Source organism: Doryrhamphus excisus, linkage group LG1, assembly GCF_037039965.1.
Source record: "Doryrhamphus excisus strain RoL-2023G ecotype Guam linkage group LG1, RoL_Dexc_Guam_v1.1, whole genome shotgun sequence".
NCBI lineage: Eukaryota > Metazoa > Chordata > Actinopteri > Syngnathiformes > Syngnathidae > Doryrhamphus > Doryrhamphus excisus.
The window spans coordinates 1,781,424-1,800,000 of NC_136357.1; the positions used below are offsets into that span (position 1 = coordinate 1,781,424).

At 37.8% G+C, this 18,577-nt stretch overlaps 2 protein-coding genes across 2 annotated transcripts in view; both read left to right on the top strand.

The window, feature by feature from the left end:
- Nucleotides 1-483: 483 nt before the first annotated feature.
- On the top strand, nucleotides 484-15,646 carry th (tyrosine hydroxylase). The gene is made up of 13 exons (XM_078792603.1): nucleotides 484-694; nucleotides 1,079-1,288; nucleotides 2,055-2,229; nucleotides 3,627-3,715; nucleotides 5,400-5,467; nucleotides 5,537-5,587; nucleotides 5,900-6,045; nucleotides 6,121-6,256; nucleotides 8,637-8,706; nucleotides 9,976-10,032; nucleotides 10,115-10,210; nucleotides 10,293-10,426; nucleotides 13,886-15,646. Exons 1-13 carry the CDS (start codon nucleotides 611-613, stop codon nucleotides 14,043-14,045), a joined length of 1,476 nt encoding a protein of 491 aa, XP_078648729.1. The 5' UTR covers nucleotides 484-610; the 3' UTR covers nucleotides 14,046-15,646.
- Nucleotides 15,647-18,282: 2,636 nt separating this feature from the next.
- Nucleotides 18,283-18,577, top strand: part of igf2b (insulin-like growth factor 2b) — a 9,719-nt gene continuing 9,424 nt past the window's right edge. Inside the window, exon 1 of the mRNA XM_058074647.2 lies at nucleotides 18,283-18,577. This exon is cut by the window's right edge and continues 29 nt beyond it. Within this exon, the coding sequence (XP_057930630.2) occupies nucleotides 18,517-18,577 (61 nt within the window). The 5' untranslated portion in view covers nucleotides 18,283-18,516.

The window sequence follows — 18,577 nt, forward strand, 5'->3', positions numbered from 1 at the left end:
AAAATGAACAAAATGAACAAAATGAACAAAATGAACAAAATGAACAAAATGAATGGATCTTTTTACTGAATGAATTGATTGGAATGATCCGGTTCACTGAAATGAACGGTTTTGCCCACCTTACTCGAGACAGCTGCAATCTAGCAAGCTAACAAGCTAATCAGCCAGCGAGCTAACCAGTCGGGTATTGGGTAAGTGGGTATTTATTTCTTCTTTACTTACCACTTCCACATGTAATAACAGCTTTTTCATGCAGTGTTAATGTAATGTAATGTAAGGTAAGGTAGTATTTTACATTTAGACAAAAAAAACACACACAAACATATATATTTTCTATGAAAAACCCACTTGCATTTTGAAAGCCTTTCAAATCCACTTTCCGTGTATGTTTAAAAACGTTCATACAGTCCACACTGTCATGCGTGTTGATTGATTAGAAGGCAGTTCGAGTGCCTGACGTCACTAACAGGAAACAAATGAGCGTATAAAAAGACGGACTCTTCTGTCTGAACAAAAAAAAACAAAAAACCAACCAACCCTCTGGAAGCACAGGACATTCGTTTGCGCCTCACCTTATCTTGGATTTGTAAGACGCCTCCAAGGACGCAAGATGCCACTTTCAAGCAGCTCCACGTCCTCCTCCAAGAGCCTCCGCAGGGCGGCATCCGAGCTGGAGAGGTCGGACTCTGTAACGGTAAGAAAAAGCTTTTTAAACCTTTTGGCACTTTTGGTTAACGTCCACAATTCAATTATGTGTAGCGAAAATGTTCTGATAGTATTTGTGTGTGTAATACATGAAGTAAAAAAGGAAAAGAAGCAATAATTGATGTGAAAATGTTGTTTAAATACAATTATAAAGCCGACAAATCGTGAGTATTTTTGCATTTCTGGCTTAAATGTACTGTAACTGAAAGCGAAACGAATTAAAACTTATATTTTAGGTTCTAGTACGCATTCGGTAATGTAATATAAATACAAAATATTCCAAATTTGGTGACGACCCCACTCTTCGCCGATGATTGTTTTTTTCAAAGCTACCAAATAGATGCCTCCATAACCTTTAGAGTCCCCTTCACAGTCCCAAAGGTACCTGGGAAGACGGCAGAGCTTGATCGATGACGCACGGAAGGAGCGCGAAGCCGCCGCCGCCGCCGCCGCAGCCGAGGTCGCGGAGGCCAGCGAGCAGATTGTCTTCGAGGAGGACGACGGAAAAGCCCTCCTCAACCTCTTCTTCACTTTAGTCAGCAACAAGACGTCCGTCCTGTCGAGGACTCTGAAAGTTTTTGAGGTACGCGAACGCACCACCTTACCCCGTTATAAATGCCATAGCATTTCAGTATGTGGAATCAAACTATGGAATGGATTGAGTAAGGACCTCAAACAATGCACAACGATGAGCCAATTCAAGTAAATAATGTAAAAATAAAATAAAAATTTAAATTTTTATTTTATTTTATACAAATAAAATCAAATAAAATAAGATAAAAAATGTAATTTAAAAATATTTTTTTATAATAAATTAATAAATAAATGTTATTATAATTTTTTATCATAATTTTTTATAAAAATACAAGTTTTATAATAAATCTATAAATTAATAAATTTATTATATTATTTTTTCAATTAAATTTTATAAAATAAAATAAAATAAAATAAGATACAATTTAATAAAAAAATATTATAAAATTTTTATAATAAATTAATAAATAAAAGTTATTATAAAAATCTTTATAATTTTTGTTATTAAAAATTGTTTATAATAGATTAATAAATTAATAAATAAATTATTATTATAAATTGATTTATATATATAAATTAAATATATAAAAATAAATATAAAAATATATAATAATTTTGTAATAAAATTTTTATCTTATTTTATTTTATAAAAAAAAACTTAACCTATATTATGAAAGCAGGAAGTGACCAAATGTAACAGTTACTGATTGTAAAAGTACCAGATGGAGGGGTAGGATTTAATAAGCTTTGCTTCTTCCTACTCCTTTTGGACATGTGGAACTGTGAACTAGAGCCATCGTGTTGCTGCGTTTCAGACATTTGAAGCAAAGATCCACCACTTGGAGACGCGGCCGTGCCGCAAGCCGAAAGACAGCCTTCACCGCTTGGAGTACTTTGTCCGCTGTGAGGTTCACCTCTCAGACGTCAGCACCCTCATCAGCTCCATCAGAAGAAACGCAGAAGATGTCAAGACGACCAAAGAAGTCAAATGTAAAACTTTTCATTCTTGTTCTTACAGGAAAAATATATATTTTAGAATGTTATGCGGTATAATTATATACAGGTGCATCTCAATAAATTAGCATATCATATAATAAAGTTCAGTAGTTCAATTCAGAAAGTCAAACACTTACTTTCTGTAGATTCACTGCAAATTTTCAGCATCTCATAAATTTGAAAAATGGGGGAGGCACAGGATATGAATGAAATGATATGAATGAATGTAGTAGACATTAAAAAAAATCAAAATATCCAAAAAACAAATAAGGAACAAGAACCAGAACACACAATCTACACTGCAAAACCAGTGGACAGTGATCAATTATATAATAATCATTATTATATTATTAATTCGCCTATTATTATTACTATCATCATTATTCTTTTTCTGATTATTATTACTACTACTAGTAGTAGTAGTAGTAGTAGTAGTAGTAGTAGTAGTAGTAGGCTAGTATTAGCCTGCCTATTGGCTTGCTTCTTAGCCTGCTTTTGACGTATTTTATGAACTTTGTCAGAGATTTTTTGTTAAAAAAAAGATCAATTAAAAAATTTTTAAAAAATCAATAAAAAATATACAATTATTTATAATTATTTAAGGGGGCTTAAGAACATTTTAGACCTAATGACGCCACCGAGTTCAACAGTTGAGGATCGTGAACTACTGGTTCATGCTACTAATCGGCCTAATGAGGTCAAATTTTATAGTATAATTTATTTGAATGTACGCCCAATGATTAGTTTAGTCAACATAATCAACATATCTACTTTCAGATTTGAATTATATTGTGCGGCGGTCTTTGATCATGCTGCTTATAAAATAAAAGTTTTAAAGAAGTTTTCTTTGAAATAAAAAGAGGGTTTCTAGCCTCTAATTTACAGTATATTATTATTGCCCCATCATCTAACCGAACCAGACATGCTTAAGTTACATTAAGGAACATCACAATTCAGCATGTCTGAAAAGCAGTAGGAAGAAGCAGAACTAATCCTATCCCGTCTTTATATCTCCATATCGTGAATGGACCTAAATAGCGTACCTAAATAAGGTATGCAACATTGTTTTTATTGTAATATTTATTGAGATACTGATAAATTTGTGACCTAGTACTGCATGTTAAATCATGTACTGTGTTCCGATTCTTATACATAATATTTTATAATATAATATAATAAAAAATATTTTTTTATGAACTCTACTGTAATTGTCCTCTCAAAACCTCATAGTGATGAGCCCCCCCCCCCCCCCCCCCCGGGCGTGTGTACTCAGTGATTAAAAATATTTACTCCTATTTCCATGAATGATTTAGATGTTTGCATAGTTACCTTGTTTTTACAATATTGCAATACCTGACTCTAACTTTTCCGTATTTTTTTTTTTTTTCCAGTTCACTGGTTTCCAAAGAAAATAGCAGATTTGGATAAATGTCACCATCTGGTCACCAAATTTGATCCGGACTTGGATCATGATCATCCTGTAAGTTGTCCTCGCATACGACGAACGCAGCGGAACGATTGTTTTTTTTTATTATTATTATTATATTTATTTGGGCAAATACACGAAACACCAATCAAAATATAACTTTCCATTATTTACATTTGTATTCAACTATCTAATCACAAGCCCAAAAGGAGTAGGCTGAAGCAAAAGCTAATAAATGCCTTCCCCTTTTTGCAAGATATAATCATGTTCATGCCACAGTCTTGTTTTCCCCTGTTATTATTATCATTGTAATATTATTATTGTTATTATCATTATTATCATTATTATAATCATCATTAGGCGGCACGGCGGTCGAGTGGTTAGCGCGCAGACCTTACAGCTAGGAGACCAGGGTTCAATTCCACCCTCAGCCGTCTCTGTGTGGAGTTTGCATGCGTGGGTTTTTTTCCGGGTACTCCGGTTTCCTCCCACATTCCAAAAACATGCTAGGTTAATTAGCCACTCCAAATTGTCCATAGGTATGAATGTGAGTGTGAATGGTTGTTTGTCTATATGTGCCCTGTGATTGGCTGGCCACCAGTCCAGTCCAGGGTGTACTCCGCCTCTTGCCAGAAGACAACTGGGATAGGCTCCAGCACCCCTCCGCGACTCTCGTAAGGATAAGCGGTAGAAAATGAATGAATATCGATAAACAACACAAAAAACAATTTTGTTAATCAATAAATATAATAATAATAATATAATATTAGAACAATAAAAAGCCCAAAAATTACCACTTCCGCATGGAATGGGAGGAGATTTTTTTCCCCATATTTCACAATTACAAATTAATTTGTATAAAAATTGGTGTAAATTATTCTTAGGCCCAAATAAGATGATTGATCGGTCACGAATATCGTTCGGAAAAGCGGTAGAAAATGAATGAATGAATGTAATATTTGTTTTCATTCTGACAGATGAGGCCATCACCTGATCAGACGTCACTGCTGAGAATTTATTGATATTAGTTTGTTTTTTTTACATTTCCACCTCGTCCGTCCATTTTCTACATAGCTTGTACTCATTAGGGTCATTAGGGTATGCTGGAGCCTATCCCAGCTGACTTTGGGTACACCCTGGACTGGTGGCCAGCCAATCACAGGGCACATATAGACAAACAACCATTCACACTCACATTCATACCTATGGACAATTTGGAGTGGCTAATTAACCTAGCATGTTTTGTTTTTTTGTTCAATTTTGTTCATCAATAAATATAATAATAATATAATATTAGAACAATAAAAAGCCCCAAAAATTACCACTTCCACATGGAATGGGAGGAGATTTTTTTTCCATATTTCACAATTACAAATTAATTTGTATAAAAATTGGTGTAAATTATTCTTAGGCCCAAATAAGATGATTAATCAGTCACGGATATCGTTCGGAAAAGCGGTAGAAAATGAATGAATGAATGTAATATTTGTTTTCATTCTGACCTTGCATGTGTCTAATCTTGTGCATTAAAAAAACAAAAACTTGAGACTGTGTCTGGACAGGTGACCAACCCAAACATCAGTATCTTCTTGTTAAGTAATAATTAATGATAATAATAATGATAATTATTACCTCTATATTTATGTATGATTAGCCTAGGTACCTCTACCAATTTATAGTTTTTGATGTCATAAGCAAGGAAAATGAGATCAGTTCTTATCATATTTGATTTGAACAGGGTTTCACGGACCCAGTCTACAGACAGAGGAGAAAAATGATCGGCGACATCGCCTTCGGATACAGACAGTAAGCGATATCTACTCACAGACGTCTGTGTATTCCAGAATAAATAATGTCGCTACTGTTTGTCCGCAGTGGGGAGCCGATTCCAAGAGTGGATTATACAGAAGACGAAATTGGCACATGGTGAGTATATTTGCTGTTGTATATTTTGATTTGAAATTGTCCAACTAATGCAAACACGTCACAAGTTACGCGGTTAGTCCTCGGTACCGTTTCATTGCATCCACTCGGTGCCCACAGAGAGTGACGCAGTGACCGCAGGTTATGCGACGTGTCTTTCATGGCTCTTTTGGCACGTTATTTACAGATGAACCGCGCTGTCAAGCATGACTGGAGAACTTAATTTTTCTGTTTTCTGTTCTTGTGCAACGTTCCCTCACAAGAACTTCCCCAAACATTGTCCGTATGTATCCCATGTTAAAAATCTGCTATCAGGCGGGAAGTCTTCTCCACTCTGAGGGACTTGTACTCCACCCATGCCTGCAGTGAGTACCTCGAGGCCTTCTGTCTGCTGGAAAAGCATTGTGGGTACAGTCCAAACAACATCCCTCAGCTGGAAGACGTGTCCCGCTTCCTTAAAGGTAAAAACATGGAATCATAGAATTTAAAAAAAACAATGCAAAGCTCACTTTTTGTCTTATGGCATGAACCAACAGAGCGTACCGGCTTTCAGCTGCGTCCGGTGGCGGGTTTGCTCTCAGCTAGAGATTTCCTCGCCAGCTTGGCATTCCGGGTGTTCCAGTGCACCCAGTACATTCGGCACGGCTCCTCTCCGATGCATTCCCCCGAGCCGTGAGTACACCAACGCAACAACAAAGTGTCTATACTTTGTCTAATAAAATCCTGAAGGAAGAGACTAATTATAAATGAATGACAGTTATAAATGTATGACTGTAGACTACCACGATGTATGCCAGGAGACATAGGTCTTCCCGTGCATGCGTGGGTGTCAGTCAATGCTTCTTCTTTGTTGAATCCAAAAGGCTCATTTCTAAATTTGTCTCAGGTGGGTGTACTGAGTGGGTGTAAGTTGTTCACCTTCGTTGTGGCAAAAGGGCTCATGAGTGGCGACTCTTGGCACCTGAGATGGCTTTTTCACACCCATCAAGCATAATTTGCATATGCGTAATAACCTCACATTAGAGCTGACCTGTCAACAGTACCTGCTGTTGCTCTGTGAGGCCACACAATACAGAACAATATGTACTTTTGTTTTTTGCGGTCCCAAATATCAGAAAACTCTCAACGACGCCAGAAAAAGTAGTTAAATTTGTCGTTGGTCACTTAAGAGAAGATGTCGAAGTGAAAGGAATCAGCGACTACGTCTCTGAAAACAAGCACAAAACATCAGGGAACTTGGGAAGTTGAAAGAAACTTAAAAAAAAACAACCCAGAAGTTGTTTATCATGGCAACTGGCAACTTGGCCGTGATGCTTTGTTTATGTATGACGTAAAAGGGCAACCGGAAAAACGAAATGGGCTGAAAGGAGCGTTATGGGAGGCATATGGCCAATAAGACCCTAACCCCTAACCCCTAACCCCTAAACCCTAACCCCTAACCCCTAAACCGTAAACCCTAAACCCTAAACCCTAAACAGTAAACCCTAAACCCTAAACCCTAAACCCTAAACCCTATTCCCTAACCCCAACCCGCTAACCCTAACTCTAACCCCAACCCTATTCCCTAACCCCTAACTCTAACCCCTTACTCTAACCCCTAAACCCTAACCGCTAACCCCTAAACCCTAACCCTAACCGCTAACCGCTAACCCCTAAACCCTAACCGCTAACCGCTAACCCCTAAACCCTAACCCTAACCCTATTCCCTAACCCCAATCCGCTAACCCTAGCTCTAACCCCAACCCTATTCCCTACCCCCTAACTCTAACCTCAAACCCCTAACCCCTAACCCCTAAACCCCAAACCCCAAACCCTAACCCCTAACCCCAATCCGTGATCCGCGACCCGCGAACCGCTAACCCTAACCCTAACTCTAACTCTAACGCCTAACCCTATTCCCTAACCCCTAACCCCGACCCCCAACCCGACCCCTAACCCCAACCCTGAAACCCTGAAACCCTAAACCCCAAACCCCAAACCCCAAACCCCAAACCCTAAACCCTAACGCCCTAACCCCCTAACCCCCTAAACCCCTAACCGCTAACCCTAACTCTAACCTCTAACCCTGGTTAGGTGAAACCTAACCGAGACTAAAAATTGCTGCATTGACTGGGAATCAAACGCGCCTCAACTGCTTGGAAGGCAGCCATGCTAACCACTACACCACCAACACTGCTAAGAAACTTACTGTTGGACCAAATCAGCAGGGACTCGGTCACGAGCCGTCAGCGGAGGCGGGTCAGGCTGCCATTGAAGTGTTTTCTCCGGGTACTCCAGTTTCCTCCCACATTCCAAAAACATGCTAGGTTAATTGGCCACTCCAAATTGTCCATAGGTATGAATGTGAGTGTGAATGGTTGTTTGTCTATATGTGCCCTGTGATTGGCTGGCCACCAGTCCAGGGTGTCCTCTCGCCCCAAGAAAATGAATGAATGAATGTACTGTGTGTTGAATTATAAAGGTTGGATTGTAAACAGAGAGCTTACAACGATGTCCTAACATCTCTCCCCCAAAGATTGTCTCATTCAATGGGAAGATGGCCACTAAGGAGCCATTTGCCACCCTTTACACGAACCACCTATTATTATGCACAACGGTCGTTCTCCAACCACGCTGGGCAACAACAGTTCTAACATTTAGAAATTTAGACTCCAGATCATCTGTGATGCCAGCCAATCACAGGACACATATAGACAAACAACCATTCACACTCACATTCATACCTATGGACAATTTGGAGTGGCTAATTAACCTAGCATGTTTTTGGAATGTGGGAGGAAACCGGAGTACCCGGAGAAAACCCACGCATGCACGGGGAGAACATGCAAACTCCACACAGAGATAGCCAAAGGTGGAATTGAACTCGGGTCTCCTAGCTGTGAGGTCTGCGTGCTAACCACTCGACCACCATGCAGCCTTAATGTGGACAAGCGGTACATAAAATGGACGTATCAATGGATGGTTATTTTATCTGCAGCCACATTCAGAAATGTGCAGGGCAAATATGAAATGTTATGAAGGACATTAACTCATTAACTCTTTCTCCATCAAGCGACTGCGTCCATGAACTTCTCGGCCACGTCCCCATGTTGGCCGACCGCACGTTTGCCCAATTTTCCCAGGTAAGACTGTGATCAAATTGGGAATGGAAATGGTAATGGTAATGGTAATGGTAATGGTAATGGTTTTATTTCATTTGAACATGCATCAGATTACAATTGAATGCATCCCATAATCAGTTCCCAGTTCCACATGTCCAAAAGGAGTAGGAAGAAGCACAGCTTATTAAATCCTACCCTTCCACCTGGTACTTTTACAATCAGTAACTATTACATTTGTTCACTTCCTGCTTTCCTAATTTAATTTAATTTGATGTTTTTAGTTTTTTTATTTTTAATTTTTTTAGTTTTATTTGACAAGGTGATATGAGCATCCAATGCCATAATGGGTACCATAGTAAGTGTCAATATAGTGATATATATAGCACATCATGACTGGTTCAAGACTCTTCATCCTTATTCATCCTTACATAGTTTAAGTAATTTTTAAATTTTTAATTTTTAATTTTTAATTTTTAATTTTTAATTTTTAATTTTTAATTTTTAATTTTTAATTTTTAATTTTTAATTTTTTATTTTTTGTAGTAAGTGTCAATATAGTGATATATATACATAGCACATCATGACTGGTTCAAGACTCTTCATCCTTATTCATCCTTACATAGTTTAAGTAATTTTTAAAAATTTAAAATTAAAAATTTAAATTTTTTATTTTTTATTTTTTATTTTTTATTTTTTATTTTTTATTTTTTATTTTTTATTTTTTATTTTTTATTTTTTATTTTTTATTTTTTATTTTTTATTTAATTTTTAATTTTTAATTTTTAATTTTTAATTTTTAATTTTTAATTTTTAATTTTTAATTTTTAATTTTTATTTTTAATTTTTTATTTTTATTTTTATTTTTATTTTTATTTTTATTTTTATTTTTATTTATTTTTATTTTTTATTTTTTATTTTTTATTTTTTATTTTTTATTTTTTATTTTTTATTTTTTATTTTTTATTTTTTATTTTTTATTTTTTATTTTTTTTGTAGTAAGTGTCAATATAGTGATATATATATAGCACATCATGACTGGTTCAAGACTCTTCATCCTTGTATTTAGCAATGGTATGACTGTAAATGTTCTATAATGTTTGTCGTTAACGATAATGCAATATACTAAACACCCCGTTAATGATGTGAACTAACAGTCATTATCTTTAAGAAGACATAATTTGTAATACAGCTCGTTTGTGCAGCTCGTGCATGTGAGTATATATTTGTGGGCCGTCAGGGTTTTTGCTTCTCAAACAAAAAAAAACACATGAATTGGATTATTTTGTGCAGAATCTCGGCCTGGCATCTCTTGGCGCTTCAGATGAAGATATTGAGAAACTATCCACAGTAAGACCAAGAACAGTCCAGAGTCCACTCTGGTGCATTTCGTTTTCTCAGACACGATCCTTGTGTTCCTGTCCTCTACCAGCTCTACTGGTTCACTGTGGAGTACGGCTTGTGCAAACAGAATGGAGAAGTGAGGGCTTACGGCGCTGGACTACTTTCTTCTTATGGAGAGCTTGTGGTACGTACAGTATGTTCTCTCTCTGTGTGTGTGTCTGAATGTAGCAATCGAGCACGCCTTTGATTCAATTCCCTGTGTGCAGCACTCTCTTTCCGATGAACCGGAGACCAGAGAGTTCTGTCCGGAAGTTGCAGCAGTGCAGCCCTACCAAGACCAAACATACCAACCGGTCTACTTTGTATCCGAGAGTTTTTCTGACGCAAAGGAGAAATTCAGGTACTCAATTCCTAGTGTTTTTCAACCTTTTTTTGAGCCGTGGCACGTTTTTTTACATTGTAAAAATCTTGTGGCACACCACTAACCAAAAATGTTCCAAAATGTCACCACGACCTCACACGTGCATCAATAAGTCTATGGGAGGAACAAGGCAGGTGTTGCCACACGGACCAATATTACATTGCTCTGCCAGTCTTTACACCACAGACACTCCACAGTAGCCATGTTTTTACATCACCACTTTTTCTCTTTACGAATGACCTTTCTTGGGAAACAATGGTATTCATGGAAAGGAATATTCCAATCTCTTGTCTACATGCGCCATGAAAATCAAACAGAATAGTCAACAGGGCATGCCCAGTAAAACGTAAACATCAACATCACGTGATACCGGCTTCCCCGAGTTTTTCTTTCACTTGTTGGAATAACTCCGTATTGCCATTGTTTTTTCGTCTGTCCAGTCTTGAAATTTAGTTTGAATCAAAAACAAAACTTTGCTTAGTCCAGTGCCAATTGCTGGCCTCCATTTTTAAAAGTGAAGAACGTCTGGATCTGCGTGTTACGTCATATCTGAGCATGCGCTGAAAGAACGCACCCGGGATCAATTTAAACAGGAAAAGATCAAATTCAATCTTGATCATATTTTATAATTAAACTCAGGACATGTTTTATATAGATATATATTTTCTTTTTTAATAAAACTGGACTTGTGAATAAAGTATAGAAGGGTTTAGATTCTGTTCCACAGATGGCACTAATGCACACGAAAGCTGCTTGCCAACCGCCAATAAACAACAGAAGAAGAAAAACACCACAAAGAAGAACGCAGTCTGACAACTTTCCGTTTGAGCCTTAATCGGATTGGTTAAAACAGGGGTCTCAAACACGCGGCCCGCGGGCCAAATGTGGCCCGCAGGACACTAGTTTGAGGCCCCCGCCTTGATATGAAAGTTCAATGTTAGTGCGGCCCGCGCAATTTTGATATGGATGCTGTAAGGTATCATGTACCCAGAAAAAATTATTACGTTTGATTAATGTTCATGTTAAAGGTTAAATAACTGTTAATAGTTATCCTCCCTATCCATGTGGAAGTGGTACGTTTTTGGCTATTTAAGTTTAAAGGAAATAACTTGAAGGCTACCGTTTAGGTCGCTAGCTCTCTAGTTTGCGAGTTAGCATGTGTCTCAAGACCCTGCAGTTGCGCAATATGTTGTAAATAAAAAGAGTATAAATGTGACTATAGTCGTGTTTTGTCATGTCTACAGGGCTCTAATAATGCTTTGTTCATTTTAATCTGAAAAAAATCATTTGTCTACCCACCAACTATATGTGGTTGAAAATCACTGCGCTAAACTAGTAAACCACAACCGGTAGAATAACAATATAAACACGGCAAAGCGGCGACTCCGCCTGTTTTGCTGAGTCCCGCTGAATGAGGGAAAAGTAGAAACGGTAGCAGAGGGGAGGTGAAATTTATGCGGCTGTAGGCAGCGCTCCGTGTGAATGGCTTGTTTTGGTGCCGCCACTTGAAGAGTGTTTATCCCCCCCTTCATTCATTTCAGGCTGGCTCAATAGCTTAAGAACAGCTGGCCCTCAGTGCAGAATCTACCCGTCAACTTTCCCCGCCCGGGCAAACCAGGGACATGTCCGGACTAAGTCCCTACTGTATTCACCTTTTGGGGTTTTTTTGGACCCCCAGACTCGGGTCTCCGGTTACGTTTCACTCCTGGTAATTTCAATATGGATTTAGTATTTAGCGACAGCAGCATGACCAAGCCTGGGGGCCACTGGAGCTAGGGTCTGGGCAAGGCTGGGCCGCATCAGGTTTTCCAAAAAAAACCAACGCATTTATTAAAAACAGAAAAATATACAAACTTTTTCAGTGCTTTGGTTCCGATTTTCTACAATAAAAGCTCTGATAAAACATTCCACTGTTCTCAAATATCTTAATTTTTATTTTTCTACACAAAATAAGATTGTAAATAATAAACAAATAAATAAACAAATCAAGAATAAAGAAAATCAATCAGTAATAAATAAATATAATAATAATAATAAAAACTTAAGAAACCACATATAGTTGGTGGGTAGACAAATGATTTTTTTCAGATTAAAATGAACAAAGCATTATTAGAGCCCTGTAGACATGACAAAACACGACTATAGTCACATTTATACTCTTTTTATTTACAACATATTGCGCAACTGCGGGGTTTTGAGACACATGCTAACTCGCAAACTAGAGAGCTAGCGACCTAAACGGTAGCCTTCAAGTTATTTCCCTTTTACTTAAATAGCCAAAAACTTACCACTTCCACACGGATAGGGAGGATAACTATTAACAGTTATTTAACCTTTAACATGAACATGAATCAAACGTAATAATTTTTTCTGGGTACATGATACCATACAGCATCCATATCAAACTTGCGCGGGCCGCACTAACATTAAACTTTCATATCAAGGCGGGGGCCTCAAACTAGTGTTCTGTGTGGGCCACATTTGGCCCACGGGCCACGTGTTTGAGAACCCTGCTTTAACCTAAACGGTAGCCTTCAAGTTATTTCCTTTAAACTTAAATAGCCAATATATATATATATAATATTACGCACATAATAATATACATATATATAAGTACGTATATAAGGTATATAAATCAGTGTCATGTTCAGCAGTACATTAACCATTATACATTTTTGACAATATTTTTATCCCCTTTTTTACCTGCATTTATGAACCTATTCTTTACTTAATTTCTTTCTGTATTATTATGTTATTTTATTTAATTTGCTTATTAAACCATTTGCATTGCGTCTATCTTGTCAAGTAACTAAAATTATTAAATTTTAAATAAAAATAAATAAATTTGTTATTTCCTTAATGAGGGCTATGGAAAGTATTTTTAATTTTTATTAATTTTTTTCTCATGTTTGTCTTATCTAAATTATTTTGGACAATGTTTTGACTTGACAATAACATTAACATATATACAATATTTATAATAACCCTGTTACACTTATACATGCAACAAAATGTACACTACATTTGGAGAAGAAGGAAAAGACAAGAAGGGGTTATGTGAGGTTATGCGAGGACGAGGGCAGAAAACAAGCAGCGAAGGAACCCCAGAGGCCACAGCCTTTCTTTCGTAGGTCGGCCAGAAGACAGCTGTTACCAATGTAGGCCTTCTTACCTAAGCAAAATACTGACGTTTTATTTGGCAAACACATCAATGCTGCCCTGAAAAACAAGTAGCTTTGGCGAGTGTTTTGACAGTATTTAGTCACACGCCATGCGAAAAAAAAAACATAGTGTTTCTCCAAACAGAATAGTATCGGAGTGTATTTGAAACGTCAATAGTACATTCCAAGGTGTGTAGCATGCATAGTGTACCAGGAAGCCAAATGAAACATTTATGTTAACGTTTTCTCAACCATCTATATCTTTCTTTGGGATCAGGACATACGTTGCCGGTATCCCCCGCCCCTTCTCGGTGAAGTTCGATCCATACACCAGCAGCATCGAGGTCCTGGACAACCCCTTGAAGATCCAAGGAGGCTTGGAAGGAGTGAAGGATGAGCTGAAGATGCTGACAGATGCTCTCAGTGTTCTGTCCTGAGAACGTACCATCTCGGCGTGCGGGGACGCTGTCTTTATCTGCTGCCGTTTGCGTCCTCTCTGCTGTGTCATGATCGGTTCTTGTAGGTCTGCTTTGGTGCTGTTTGGATATCGCTATCGTCGTGGCTGGCAACAACCGCTAAAACCTCAATGTCGGCGTTCTAGATGATGTTTCCAAAGATGTTCAATGCCTGTCTTGGTGTTTAGAGGCAATAGCGCTCATCCGGGCTGTCAAAGAAATTGTGTCATAACGGTAGAAAATTAGGAATTATTATTTTATAATCACATTTAAACATAAATATGGACTCCAAGCATCATTGGCGCAACTTGGCTCGCGCCATTACATTCCAGTGGATTCCAATAGGCGGATTGTTTGTGACATTTGGTTCCACTTGGCAGACACGAAAATGTTTAAACATTTTGAAATTTTCTTGCCTCCAAACTCAATTTTTGCCACCGTTACGGGCCACCACGAGCCAGTTGGAGCCACTGCATGCCAGTAGGCACCTTATTGGTGACACTGGGCGCCACAGCAAATTGCATTGGCGCGAACTGGCGCGAACTGGTACCAACTGGCGCCGGCCCAGTGGACTCCTAGCATCATTGGCGCAACTTGGCTCGCGCCATTACATTCCAGTGGATTCCAATAGGAGGATTGTTTGTGACATTTGGTTCCACTTGGTAGACACAAAGATTTTAAACATTTTGAAATTTTCTTGCCTCCAAATTCTTGCCACCATGAGCCAGTTGGAGCCACTGCATGCCACTAGGCACCTTATTGGTGACACTGGATGCCACAGCAAATTGCATTGGCGCGAACTGGTACCAACTGGCGCCGGCCCAGTGAACTCCTAGCATCATTGGCGCAACTTGGCTCGCGCCATTACATTCCAGTGAATTCCAATAGACGGATTGTTTGTGACATTTGGTTCCACTTGGTAGACACGAAGATTTTAAACATTTTGAAATTTTCTTGCCTCCAAATTTTTGCCACCACGAGCCAGTTGGAGCCACTGCATGCCACTAGGCACCTTATAGGTGACACTAGGTGCCACAGCAAATTGCATTGGCGCAAACTGGCACCAACTGGCACCAGCCCAGTGGACTCCAAGCATCATTGGCGCAACTTGGCTCGCGCCATTACACTCCAGTGGATTCCAATAGGCGGATTGTTTGTGACATTTGGTTCCACTTGGTAGACACGATGATTTTAAACATTTTGAAATTTTCTTGCCTCCAAATTTTTGCCACCACGAGCCAGTGGGAGTCACTGCATGCCACTAGGCACCTTATTGGTGACACTAGGTGCCACAGCAAATTGCATTGGCGTGAACTGGCACCAACTGGCACCGGCCCAGTGGACTCCAAGCATCATTGGCGCAACTTGGCTGGCGCCATTACATTCCAGCGGATTCCAATAGGAGGATTGTTTGTGACATTTGGTTCCACTTGGTAGACACAAAGATTTTAAACATTTTGAAATTGTCTTGCCTCTGAATTTTTGCCACCACAAGCCGGTTGGAGCCACTGCATGCCACTAGGCACCTTATTGGTGACACTGGATGGCACAGCAAATTGCATTGGCTCGAACTGGCACCAACTGGCACCAACTGGCGCCGGCCCAGTGGACTCTTTGTTCTCTTTCGCCACTCAGTTTCAAACCCATTCTTAAGTTTAGAGCTTGCTACGCTAGCGGTGGCTGTCTCTTGTGTTAGCAGAGATGTGGTGTAAACAAAGAATAGCGGGCGTGTAAAGGTGACAATAGGGGGGGGTTATTTCATGTCGCCAAACCACCAATTAACCCCCATCAACGAGGGGCCATTGTAGTTGCTATTGTAGATACTAAAATCTAATTTCGGTGCATTTAAAACAAAAATAAATATATGATAAATACAGCTTGTGGATTATGCGTTAGGGATTGAAAACAGTGGTTTATGTATTTTTGCCATCTTGCTGTCAAATATGTGATTAAAAAAAGTCATTTCTTCCACGCTATGAGCGGTTGTTTGTTGCTGCAGCATAACGTCAACCAATAAAATATAATTCATGGGAATGATTTTTTTTTTCCACATAAAAACTTTTATATGATACTTTATACATTGAAATGTAAACACATTTGATGTGTATAATATGTATATGTATCTGTGATCATTTACATATAATGTATTGTGAGCGTCTGCTGGGAGCGTCCGGCGGAGTCCCCAGTCAACAATGATGGTGAGACAGTGGACATAGAGTCCACCTCCATCGCCTCCACAATGGGAGCTGTGGCCTTAAGTTGGTCAATGGCTGTACTGGCGATAATCCCAGAACCCCATGTTGTACATCAGTGGTGAGGAATGCCGATAAGCTGAAAAAGGAGGCCTATTCCATATATGGTGGGATCACACTCCACCGCATGATCCACCGGATAGTTGAATCTCAGATTCAGGTGGATCAGTGTGGTTTTGAAAAAGGCAACTCAGGTAGCTGAAGGACAAATGATAATGATCCAACAAAGGGGAGAGGCACACACCTGAACTAAATACCAACACAAATTAGGGACAGGTGTGAATGATTGGGGCAACCAAGGCAGAGGAGGCAAAACAGGAAGACCAATACAAAATAAGAGTGTCCAAAAAGGAAACCAAAACCCAGACAGGGAACATAAACAAACTGTCACGTGCAAACCCACACGGGGCGTGACACCTGGTTGTGAAACTGGGGGCCAGCAGGACACTTTCCTTGGGTCTCCTTGAGGGAGTTTGCCCCGCCATAATAAAAATAAAAATAAAAATAAAAATAAAAATAAAAATAAAAATAAAAATAAAAATAAAAATAAAAATAAAAATAAAAATAAAAATAAAAATAAAAATAAAAATAAAAATAAAAATAAAAATAAAAATAAAAATAAAAATAAAAATAAAAATAAAAATAAAAATAAAAATAAAAATAAAAATAAAAATAAAAATAAAAATAAAAATAAAAATAAAAAATAAAAATAATAAAAATAGTATAAATCAAAAATAGTATAAATCAAAAATAGTATAAATAATACTAATATATATAAATAAAAACAAATAAATAACATATAAATAATATATAAAAAGAAATAAAATATAATCAATATATAAAAAGAAATAAATAAAAATAAATAAGAAGAAGTAGATAAAATAAAAATAAAAATAGTATAAATCAAAAATAGTATAAATAATACTAATATATATAAATAATAATAAATATAAATAAATAAAAAGAAATAAATGAAATATAAATAATATATAAAAAGAAATAAATATAAATAAATAAGAAGTAGATAAAATAAAAATAAAAATAAAAATAAAAATAAAAATAAAAATAAAAATAAAAATAAAAATAAAAATAAAAATAAAAATAAAAATAAAAATAAAAATAAAAATAAAAATAAAAATAAAAATAAAAATAAAAATAAAAATAAAAATAAAAATAAAAATAAAAATAAAAATAAAAATAAAAATAACATAAATAGTATAAATTTAGTATATTTCATGATGACACACCAAAGAGAAAAGCGAGAGAATACAGTACGTCCACACCTGTGACTCGTCACTGCTCCATGCAATACATCTTTCAGCCACAAGATGGTGCTGTAAAACAATATTAACGCGTCGGGCCCCACAGGAACGGAGAGACCTGCTGTTGAACCCTTATAATGCACCTCTAGATGTCAGTGTGAGGATGACAGTATCCCCTTCATCCTCATCTGCTTATATAATGGAGATACTTCAAAAAATTACAAAAAAAAAAGTTCGCCTTCTTATTTATGAGTCACTCACTTCAGTTTGTTGACGGTGTAAGGAGTCAATGGCTTAGCGAGTGATGTCATTTCAATTAGACATCATTCTAAGGTCACGGTGGGTGTTTTTTATTTTTCTTACCTCTCCCGTTCTTCCACGCAACACGGGGGGGGGGGGGGGCTGCACCTTCAATGACCCCCCCCCCCGCTCCCCTCCCGGGCTCACTGAGCCGTCACTGCATCACTATCCTCCTGCTGGAGACTGCGCATCACTTCTCCTTGACATTTTTATGACGTCACCACAATGTTTCGACAATGGATCGTAAAGAATTGATTCGATTCAAAGAGTCGGATACCGTGCGTAAGATTCACATCAATGAAAAACAATGATGGGTGTTTTTTTTTCTTATTTATACACTTTCGTGTAAGACATATACATGTTTTTTTTAAAAACTATGCAGTGAGGAGAAAGGAGGAGCGAGGGGGTGGAGTGTGTGTGTGTGTGTAAGTGGGCGTGTTTTGGTATATAATACTTCTCCCTGAGAACTTTTGCCTGTCGCCTCGGTCTCTGGGACAGCCTCTCACCACATCATCTGACTAACAGACTGGGAAACTAACTCACCTGAAAACACACCCAAGCAACAAAGTAAGGCCTGATTTTTTTTTTTTTTGGTTTTCTTTTGTGGACATTTTGTTACTTACTACTGCCCCGACTGACATGGAGACCCTGCGATCCAGACACGGACACCCACTCATTCACAAGTCACTTTGCCTCACCT